General features: G+C 29.4%; 1 protein-coding gene across 1 annotated transcript; it reads left to right on the top strand.

The window, feature by feature from the left end:
- The first annotated feature begins 10,049 nt into the window (after positions 1-10,049).
- LOC118053686 (uncharacterized) lies at positions 10,050-10,989 on the top strand. The gene has a single exon (XM_035065012.2). It carries the CDS (start codon positions 10,146-10,148, stop codon positions 10,758-10,760), a length of 615 nt encoding a protein of 204 aa, XP_034920903.1. The 5' UTR covers positions 10,050-10,145; the 3' UTR covers positions 10,761-10,989.
- The last annotated feature ends 1,260 nt before the right edge of the window (positions 10,990-12,249 follow it).

The following is a 12,249-nucleotide window of genomic DNA, read 5'->3' as shown; positions in this document are numbered from 1 at the left end:
ACTCTAAGTCCTCATAAACACATCATATAATAACTAAATTTTAAAAAAAAATCAATAACCAAGATTAAAAAAAAAAAAAAAAAACAATACTGTATTGCTAATGGTTTTGAAGAAACAGTATTTTCCTTGCATCCTTTGAAAAGCGTCTCTTCAGTGCTGAAATCATATTGCAGGAACGTGCAACGAACCAGATGCTATGGTTTCCGCCTTTTTTTCTTGGTAAATAGAGTGGGTGTGAGTGTCTTGCTTAATGATTACGCGTTTCAGAAACCAGATGCTACACATAAATTTCATTTTTATTTCTTGATTGTTTATGATTTTTAAATTTATATCTTTAATCTTCATTTTTCTTAAATAAATTTAATGATAAAAAATATTCATACAGAATGAATCGCCAAGATTATTAAATTTACAAACGCAAAGTTTGGGAAAAAATTTATTAAATTTTCCATCTCGTTCTCTATCCTGTTTTTTTTTAAAAAAAAAAGATATATATAAACTTCATTCGTTCTTCCTAGAACTAGGATAATTTTAGATTTTGATATATATATATATATATTCCATTCTATGTGCCGAACCAAACAGTATTTTGTACGACACATCACCCAACACTTACTACGAATAAAACTTCTTATTTGCTTTTTATGCCTTTTCTTCGTCACAGTTGCTTGCTTGTGATTCCAATGGAAGCAGCTCTGAATTGCGGTGGGCTCTAACCTATGGATCGATAACATTCAGTGTATATTGCTTTTGAGCTGTGCCATGAGGTTATTACACGCAAAATCACTTTACTATAACAAAATCCTAAAGAGATTATTATTTCACCCACTCACATTTAACTGTAGATTTCACATTGAAATTACTATTTTACTTTTTAATGGCAAAATCATTTAGCTATGGTTTATGGATAAAGAGGTATTTTTCATTGTACCTATTATTTATTATCCGTCAATATAGGATATTACAATCTACTCTTTTTTAACAAACCCGATAACCCTATCAATATAATCAAATAACTAATAAGGTTTGCTCTGATACCAAATGTCCTAACTTGACCTAACTTGTTAAATATTATCCGTTTTGGGTCTTATTATTTTTATGAATTTGTTTTTAGTAATCATACACAACTTCAAAAAACGTTTGACAATTAGTCTTCCCCCCGTTGATATGAAATATTACAGTACCAATGATGAAGGAGAAAGGAAAGATTAAAGAGAAATTATAGTCAAAAATTTCCGTTCATTTTATGGTTTTTTTTTAAAAAAAAAAAAAACAGAAATGACTTTACTTTCACAAAAAAGGAATTTTAGCATCCCATATAACTGTTCCTTTAAAGACTTAAAATTAATAGATAAAAAGTTATTTTGGTAATTTTTTTTTTTTTTTTTTTTTGCTTTCCATATGGATCTTCCATCGAAGACGGACTTATAATTTTGGTCGTTAGGGACCTAGGAATTCTAATTTTATTATCATGCCCTCGAAGCTTGAATACATTTCCTAGTTTCGTACTTATTATTGGAAAAGGCACCTTCTGGTTTTCTAACTTTAATGCCTGAGTAGGTAAATGGAAAATCAGATTTTTAATTTTTTTCTTTAGGGTCATTCAAGAAAAAGATAAAAATTGAGTTGGAGTCATTTCTGATGGCTTGGTGAGGCCGAACCTCTTTGAATTCTATATGAACCCATTATAATTTTTATTAGATTATTAACTAGTATAATGCTGTGAGTTGGGTTAATTTTTTATTGAATTGTAAAATAAATATTTAGATATTGTCAATGTTTTTTTTTTCTAGCAAAAAAGAAAATTTAATCATGTGAGAGTTGACTCGATTGGGTTAATTCTCTAAACTCGTGACCCGAGTCATGACACAGGGAAATAACCCAATAAAAAAAATCCAATGTTGAAGGACTCATGACCTAAGTCATGAGACCGAGAAACTTCTTAAAAATAAATAATAAAAAAACAACCCAATTTAACCGTGGTTAAATACCAAAACCAATGACTTTCATCATGAGATCAAGATATTTTTATAAAAAAACAAATCAAAATAGATTACGAAACTCAATTTCCAACCGATCCAGTGTTTAATAATTAAACTAGAAAAAATATCAATTAAAAATAAAACACAAAAATAACCCGAGTCTATTTGGATTAACCCTTTAATCACTATTCTCAAGTCATGAGGCTAAAATAATATAATAGAAAATAAACAAAACAAATCATAAAGTCTAATTAAAGGATGAAATTGGAAAAACAAAAATTAATTAAGAAAAAAACCCAAGTTAACCTGCTAAATTCACGATTCGTGTGATGAAAATATGATAATTCAATAAAAAATATAATATTAAAGAATAAATTAAAACAAATAATGATTGAAAAAAAAAAAAGCAAAAACATTATGTCAATGAATAATACCTTAGGAGGAGAAGCACAATAAATTCTACCTCCTCTTTTAATTTATAGTTAGTTATTACAAAAAAGTAAAATATTAAATCATATTTTATAATTTATAATATAAAATTGAAATTGAATTTCATCCATGTAAGATCCCTCCTTTCATTTATAGTTAGTTAATTACAAAAAAGTAAAAAAAAGTTAGTTAATTTCTAGTTGCCACTACTTATTTGAAATTGACTTTCATCCATGTAAGATCCCTCCTTTCATTTTGGACTAGTTAACAAATCTTGAATTTCCCACAAAGTTCAATTGACCGAAGAGGTCAAAAGCACAATTAGTCTAAACAATAAATAAAAAAAGTATATAATATCTAAATCATATTACCCACATTTGTAGTGAGAATACCTATGTGTGTTGAACAGTAGGACTCTTTTTTGTGATAATAACTTAATTACTTGACTATCTTCTTGCCGAAGAAAAACTGTTTTGGGATTTAAGATGAAATTATATATATTCTAAACATGAGTGAAATTTATAATTACTAAATTCAGCAGTATATTTAGTAAGTATTATTAACCTATTCAAACATTACAAATAATATTTTAAAAAATATTATTATTTTAATAAAAATAATTTATCTCGTAATTCTAATTATATAATAATTGTTTTTTGGTCAAATATAGTAACTGTATTTCTCCTTGAGAACATTTCCTGGTTTCCATTATAACTTGTCTTGAGTTCATGGCCGAAGCCCTTTGAATGCCAAATGGAGCCCATTATACCTTGGGCCTTCTCATTATGATCCAATCAGGAAACTGTGGACTTTGAGCTTTTTGCTGCCATTGACGAGTCAAGGCCCAGTTTATAATATGGCATTAGGTTTCTAGTTCCCACCTTTCCGTCAGGGTGCCCGCAGTCTGCGACGGAGCTGCATCCAAAATATTTGGAACACATACAAAAAAAAATAAAAAATGCATTGTCAATATTTTTAAGTATAATTTTTTTTTAATTATGAATTGAAAGGTTTATAAATATATTTAATTAAATAAATTAACAATCAGAATCACCCATAAATATTAAAAATATATTAATATTAACTAAAAACTAAATTAAAAATTAAAAAATATATGCATATTATGATACTTGATCTTATATTATTGAGGTGTTTTTTTTTTAAAATTACATGTTACATGTGGTCTTCCTTTTTTTTTTTTTTTTGAAAAATTACATTAAATCTTTTATAGTTTGATTTTTTTTTTTTACTTTACCTTTGTATTTTAAAAAAATTACATTTTACATCTTATATTTTAATAACTTTAAAACACTTTACTTCCTGCAAGAATAAGTCAATGAAAAATGCTAATTTATTCTGTTTTTCAATTTCAATCTTAGCGAGCTCACAAGAAATAAGTGACGCCATTATTGCTTTTATTTTATTTTTCTTCCCTTTTCTTTTCAATTGCACAAAAAGCTTTGTCCATGAGGATAGCATGTTGAAAAAAGAGATGATGATTTTGTATTTGGTTTGATTTTTATTAAAAAAATAATTAAATTAATTTTTTTAAAAAAAAAATTGAAAATCAAACTGAAACCGGTTTAAACCAATCATTTTCGGTTTGGTTTTTTAGGATAAAAACCGGTTCAAACTAGTTTAGCTTGATTTTTTCTAGCTTTTTCGGTTTGATTTGGTTTTTTCCGATTTGACTCGATTTTTTTCGATTTTTTTTATTTGGATTCGATTCTGTTCGGTTGTATGCTTATAAAATGAAAACCGAACCGGTTGGTTTTTTCAAAATGTTAATCAATTTAATTGGGTTTTTTTATGGTTCGGTTTTTTTTATTTTTTTTTCAATTTTCTCAATTTAATTAATTTTTTAATTTTTTTCTCACCCCGAAAAACATTCATCATCCAATAGTTCTTTGGAATTCAAGTGAATAAGATGTCTGTGAAGAGAAGGCAAGAATGCACACAGTAGGAAAGTTCCCATCTCCTAGCCATGCCTTGAAAATCAAGCACAAGAGATGCACGATCAAAATACGCAAAATCGGCAAGTGAATCAATGCCTACCAAAATCCACCTTGCATAATTAATAATAATAAAAAGAAATTAAAGCTTGAAAATTTCGAAGTTCCAATCAAGATTTCAGCTAAACCCTTCTTTGAAAAATCAAGTTCCAATTGAAAATTTCAAAGTTCTAGAGGAATTACACAATGATTGTGAAAGAGATACTAAGAACCACCTCAAGCACAAGATCTTCTAAATGGATTGGGAAATTTCTTTTTTTAAAAAAAAAAAAACTGCAAATTTTTATGTTTTATGATCAAGATTCAGCCTAGCAACCTAGGACTGTTGTTTGAAACAGTATACAGTGTACACCATAGCACTTTTCTGTAAGGAAATCCATGGCAAGTGTCTTTTTATTAGCAGAAATGACATGGATTCATGTTGATTTGATAAGAAAATTCTTTTTTAAATAGAAAAGAAAGACGAGTCTCAAAAGGGAAAAGCAACGCATAAAGAAGCTCCCATGGAAACCATAGATCACCTAGAAGTGTCAGGATCAAAATCACAACAAAAAATTCAAAAATATAGAGCAATCAAATGTCGATGAGCCAACAAAATTCAATTTTGTGTTTGTGGAGAGGGAGAGAAGAAATCGTACAAAGGGAGAACCCAAATCTGTGTACGTTGGATTGACGTATAGCTTGGGTATTTGTGTTTATTATTTTATCCTAATTTATATTTTGAGTTGATATGATGTAAAGTATATTTTTTATATATAAAAAAAATACATAGATAAATTAAAAAAACAATCAAATTATAAAAAAATTAATATAATTATTATTTAAAAAAAACACATAAGACATTGTTTATTGCTCGAATTCCAACTACTAAATAGATGGTTAGAAAATTGGGTTGGTTTTTTTGGATATAAAAAGCTAATTTTCAACCTGTTTTCACTGTAAATACCTTGTAAGCACCCTTATAATATCAAAAAAAATCAATCTATCTAGCGAAAAAAAAAAAAACCCTAAATCAATCCAAAATACAAAATTAAACCAGAAAAAAATCTTTCTCAATCCTGATATATTTTTTTTCAGCAAGATGAAGGCAAAAAAAAAAAACTCAATGAAACGTTTTTTTTTTAAATAGAATTTGTTGATACCAAAATCACCATTTTTTTTTTTATCTTTGAAATATAATTAATCAATTACTTTCTCTCTCATTCGTAATTTTTCGATGACTCTCTCTATTCTCTTTCAAACTAGTAGATTGAAAAATGAACAAAATAAAGTTTTGAACTAAAATTAAAATTTCAAAAACTAAAGGGATTGTAAAAGAAAAAAAAAAGGCAAATAGGTCAATCAATAAGTAATTTTTCATGCATATTTGGGATTGGCTATGCAATTTCTTCTATTTTTCAATTTAGTTCTTTTTATCTCCTAATTGTGCCTTTACACCACAAATTCAAACCAAGTTGTATTAAATTAGCTAGCAAGTGGGAGGCGTCCGCGCTCACTAGGCGACACATACGGCCCCTTCCAATGGCTGTTGGTAGTTTTTTAGGTAGTGTTTGAAGCAGCGTGTCACCCTTTAATATACTAAGTACCTTCATGAGGTTCATACACTAGGTTTTCAAGTCATTAATAAGCATGTTTGTAGTGGTCTACTATAATAATATCCTGATTTATAACCTATTTATAGAGTCGTACTTGGAGTAATTACGGGCTATCTTGATACATCGAGGTATATGTATTTATTTGAAAATCATAAAAAAAAAATACATGTTCTCTACTAATACTATTACCTTTCTAGGATATATATATATATATATATATTGATGATGTGTAGGCAAACCATTTCAAGATAGCATCAATTATGGAGTGGTCCACCCTCAAAAGCATTCATAATGTTAGGAGCTTTCACAGGCTAACATTTTTTTATAGGTGATTTATCTGTAATTTCACTATACTGGTTACACTTATTATAGAGTACTTTGAAAGACTTATTTTTTAATGGATAGAAAAAGCAAAAGCTAACTTCTTATTGGTGAAGCAGAAGATGATTAAAGCTTATGTACTCGTCCACTTTACTTTAACAAGCTATTTGAGGTAAATTGTGATGCCTCGAGTTAAGGGACTAAAGGCTTTCTTAGTCAAGATAGCTACCTCATTGTATTTTTTAGTAAGAAGTTGATAAGATCTAAGAAGAACTATTCCATACATGACCTATATCATTATTCAAATAGTAGAAGTTTCTACTCATCACTAATGATAAGGCACTAAAGTACATCAATAGACAGTAGAAGTTGAGTCATTGGTATGCCAAATGATTTTCCTTCCTCTAGAAAATCACCTTCTCTTTAAGGCACTAGTTGATATTCTCAATAAGGTAGCTAATATATTGAGTAGAAATATTGTTCTCCTCAAAACTATATGCACTAAGGTGGTAATTTTTATTGACACTTTTAAGAGTTTCACACAAGAGACCCATCCTTTAGACATATTTATTATATGCTAGCTAATGGTGGCAAGAGAAGTGATTATATATTTGTTAATAGGTATTTATTTCATGGTATATAGTTGTGTATTCCTAATTGTTCCTTACAAGAAAATATTATTCATTAGCATCATTTTGAGGGTCATTTCAGGCTTGAAAAGACACCAGTGTTAGTTTCATTATATATTTATTTACCTAAACCTACAACTCAAGTCATAAGACTAGAATAACCCTATAAAAAGTAATTAAAAATAAATTATGACATATAATTCTCATTCAACCCTATGTTAAAGGATGATATTTGAAAAAAAAAATCAAATAAAAGGAACATAAAAAAAAACCCAAGCCATAAGATCGGAATAACCTCATATAAAGCAAATAAAAAAAGATTATAAAGTGTAATTACTAATCAATCAAATGTTGAAGGATAAAATTAAAATATATTTTAAAAAAGGAATAAAAACAATTATCCAAGTGAACTTAGATTAACACGCCGAACTTGTGACTCAAATCATGAGACTAAGATAACATCATAAGAGCCAAATCAAAATAAATCATGAAGCCTAATTTTGAATTAATAAAGTGTTAAAGTATGAAATTTTTTCTTTTAAAAAAAGTCAATAGAAAAGAGAAAAAATAAGTCAATCAATTTAACCGTTAAACAAGTGACTCAAATCATGAGATTGAGATAATATTATAAAAAATAAATCAACCAAATATTAAGGATGAAATCAATTTTCTTTTTAAAAATATTATATATATTTAAAAAAAAAACTAAAGAAAAAAAGCTAAACACTATTAAAATAAATAATGCTCTGTAATGTAGTGCATATAAGTGTTTTGTAAATTTTCTTGCCAAAATCCAACAAGTTAATGTATTTTACAGAGTAGTAAAATCTAGATTAACATGAGTATTGACACGAGAGGAATCCTACTGTCCATTCTCCCGCAGCAATTCAGAATCAATGTAAGTCGATTAAATATAATTAAAAGCTAAAATCGCAACTATGAAATTATAAGGACTAAATTAGCAACATTTAAAGTTAGAGGAGTAAAGTGTTGTTTAGCTTTAAAAATAGTATCTAACAATTCGGGCACCCCCCTCTCTTCTAAGCTCAAACTCTAATATATGGATAAAAATAATTGGGATGAGAAGAAAAAGGACGGAGTTCCACCACCATAATGTAAAGCATTCTACATTTAAAGCAAATGCTACGTGTATTTTTTGTTGGAGGTTGAATCCATTCTTCCAAAACTAAATGCAAATATGCTGAGTTAGAGGTGTTTGGAATATAGTAGTAGTTATTTTTCAAAGTGTTTTTCGTTTGAAAATGTATTAAAATAATTTTTTTTTAATTTTAAAAAAATTATTTTTATTATTAGCCCATCAAATTATTTAAAAATAAAAAATAATAATAATTTGAAGTAAAAAAAATTAATTTTATCAAAAATAATTTTTCAAACATAAAAATAAAGCTTTATAAATGATGAAGGGCAGCGAGAACCACTATCATTGACAACATGATTCAATAATAATGGCTCATTCATTGTGATGGTCCCACCTTCACAATCAACCCTCCAATGATCAAAAGAGCAGTGGTCTTGCCTTGACACGAGTTGGAACGACACCGTTAAAACGCATTATTAGGTTAGAAATTATTCAAGCTCTCTACAATATTAAAAACCACAGCTAAATCGGGCAAACAAGTGGTTGAAATGCCCCTCGTAAAGTGCTTTTGCAGCCATTTTCTTCACTTATCCACCATTAAATTACTGAGTAATTGCTCTTAAACAACATGGGATTCCTGTTTGCATAATGATGAGAAGCCCATTAGATTAATAAAATACAATTTCTTTTTTGCGAGAAAGTTTAGGGTTTTGTAGGGTCAAAGGAAGGATTGTACCTAAAGTGAGCTCCAGAAAATTAAGTGGCATTTCTTTTCATTTCTTTTTTTGGTGCCTGCATTATGAATTAATAATTGTACCTTTGGCTTGCTCTCTTTTGAGTTCATGCATATCCTCTCATTTCCTTTGAATGCGGGTTTGAAATTACGATAAATATTATTTTTAAAAATATTTTTTATTTATAAATAAATTAAAATAATATTTTATTTTTTATTTTTTAAAATTTATTTTTAATATTAGTGTATTAAAATAATATAAGAAATAAAAAAAATAATTTAAAATAAAATGCACGGTACATTAAGATAAATAAAGTACAACATCAATGAAACTAAGTGGATGGCTATGATGACAAGACAAAGGATTGGTCTAGAAATGCACGGTCATGGATCTACCATAAAGCCTAATGTTGGAGAGGCAGCCACGTGGCTAGGTAGTTGGTTTAATTCATCCCCGCCAACCTTATCAAGCTGGCCTAATGGCAAATCTCTTTCAATTTGCATCCATTTCAATTCTCTCACCAGAGGGAACTAACCCTTGTCATATCATGTGAGGGTTTTTTAAAAAATCGTTCTGGTTATTTTTTAAAGTATTTTTATTTAAAAATATATTAAAATAATATTTTTTTTATTTCTTATATTAAAATAATATTTTTTTTTATTTGTCATGAACTTTTGTATTAGATTTCATATGTTTCTAAGTGTATATCTATAAATATGTGATAATTCTAGTATAACACAAAAAAAATATAGAACACGAAAAACATTTCTCAAACTATAATTGAAAAAAAAAAAAAAAAAAATCGCTTTATATAATTAGAAAGTCTACAAACCTCCTCATTAAACCTCGATGGAATTGGGCCGAAATTGCATTATCAAGTTCACTATCACCTGCGACAATGACAATAGCAATTAAAACTAAGGCGAAATTTGTCATTTCAATCAAAATCATTGCCCTTTCAAGAAAAAATAAACTTGAACAACTTATAGCTGAAAATATATATTGTTCTTGACAAGAAACATAATTAACAGATTAAAAGAAATTTGTATGACATCTTCTATGACAAGAGTGCAGACGACACAGGAACAAAAGAAATGATTAAAGAGAGTCTGTTAATTCTTAATACAGTAGGCAATAAAAATCTTATTTTCATGGCTCCACTCTACCGCCTATAAATACCTCTTTCTTCCCTCTCCCGCACCACACAAACCTCTCCCTCCCTCTCTCTCTCTCTCTCTCTCTCTCTCTCTCTCTCTCTCTCTCTCTCTCTCTCTCTCTCTCTCTCTCTCTCGCTCTCTCTACCTCTATCTCTCTCTCTCTCCCTCTCTCTCTCTGGGCACAAAAATGGAACAAAGTCCACCATTGATAGCCAAGAAAGCATGCAACATGTTACGTTTAATTTTCTTGATGATACAAAAGGGTATGCTGAAGAGCAAGGTCATGCTTGATCTCCATTTCTTGATGAGACGAGGCAAGATCCTAGGGAAGGCCTTGAACGACATCATGGTCCAACAACACAACACTCTAAGTTGTATTTCCCATGATGCTCACATGTCGTTCATATCTCCCAGAGAGTATGAGTTCAGCTGCAGCGGCAGCCCTGCTTATAAATTCTACAACTACAAGCAGCCTTATTACCAAGCCAGGAGGCGAAGTCTCCACGCTCATTACAAGCACACGCGATTTCAGGCGCCTGCACATGATGTTGATGATGTGGTATCAAGTAACGGCGGCGGCGATGTGGCAGTTGAGGCATCGCCTTCGGTGGGTTCAGCAAGGTGGTTTGGGACGTGGAGCCCATTGGTTAGACAAGTGAGAATAACCGACTCGCCGTTCACCATGAGGGATGCTGACGAGGATTGTCACGTGGACACAGAAGCCGAGAAGTTCATCGAGATGTTTTACAAGGAGTTGAGGTTGCAGAAGCGGATGGCTGCTCACGACCAAGCAGCAGTTTAGTATGGATGACATGGCACATGTGGGGCCACTTGTCAGAGATGTCTAGTTTTGGGCTTATTTCAGGTGTTAGGGTGATCAATGCCATGAATTATCTGTTGATTACAAAGAGAAGTCATGAAAGGTGCAGCCTAATTTGCTGATTGTATATGTGGGATGAGCTTTTGTCCCTCTTTTTCTTCTTGCTTGTTTGTGCTTTGCATAATTAATGTGTAGCCTTTCTTCATGTGTATATTCATCCTCCAAGCAGCTTTCTTAACTCTCCCTTTACTGTATTATTTGTTATGTTGTTAAGATTTATCTATTAACGAAATTTACATTGCTAGGCATTTTAGGTTTTACTAGTTTTTTTTTTTAACCCGTGTTAAGCACTAAATTTTGTTTTTCTGACATTAAAAAAACTATAAAAATGATAAAAAGTAAAATTCGACCAAACACTTTTAAAATACTTAATTAATGTTAGTAACTTGTTAATTTCATTGTAAATCTTTAATAACCTTCTGTTTTAGTGTCATCTTTCTAATTATATAGATCTATCCCTCATCATAATTATCATACTTATACAAACATTCTTTGAATCTTAAAATGTGTTTATGAAAAGATTGAATGCTAACCAAGTTTTCAGTACATCTCTTGTTGTATATCACTTTCCATATATACATGATGCCTACATGAGTTTATAGGAATAGATCTAGTGTTTGTCTTGCTTTTAGGCAAGTCTCTAAGCACATCCCTTTCCTGATCAAAATTCATGTTTGTGTCTTCCTTTTGTAGTGTAAGATGGTTTACTGAGTTTTGTAATTTTTTCTAACAAAGACTTCACTCATTCTAATTTATACAATTAGGTTATTTTTGTTTCCTCAGGAGCCTTTATAATTTCCTTGATGGCCTCCAATTCTGTATCATGAGAAGGGTTGTTTCTACCATCTTCATCGATCATAAAGGTCAATCTACTCTAATATCAATTGATAGATAAAATTTCCCAATCCCTAAAGTTTTATAGCCCTAAACTTTAGGGGGGAATCAGGGTTCTTAAACCTAAGGTTACAATCCTTAAGTATAAAGAATATTACAGTGAAAACTTTGATATATTCAGAAAAGTTTTTATTTCATAAATTCTCTCATAAGAAAAACTGCTTGTAATACTTTTAAATACAAGAAAAACATCATAATTGATAAAATCCTGATCTAAATTAGAAAAATAATCCAAAACAAATTAGGAAAATAAAAAAAAAATTGAAACAATAGCTTTGAGCCTAATTTGGACATAAAAAAAAAAAAAAACAATTAAAATTGCATATATATTAATTCATGCTTTTAGAATGATTTAATAAATTTTCAACCTGATCTAATAGTTAAATCAAAAGTTATTCTTGTTTTTGTTAAACTGCATGTTGAACTCTTATAGAATTTATCTAAACCTAAAAAATATTAATAAGAAACTAATACAATAAATATAATTATGCCAAGAAAAAATAATAAAGTATCCCAA

The sequence above is a fragment of the Populus alba genome, chromosome 18 (assembly GCF_005239225.2).
Source record: "Populus alba chromosome 18, ASM523922v2, whole genome shotgun sequence".
In the NCBI taxonomy this organism is placed as follows: Eukaryota; Viridiplantae; Streptophyta; class Magnoliopsida; order Malpighiales; family Salicaceae; genus Populus; species Populus alba.
Note: the sequence above shows the minus strand (reverse complement) of the source record. Positions and strands in the feature narration are given on the sequence as shown.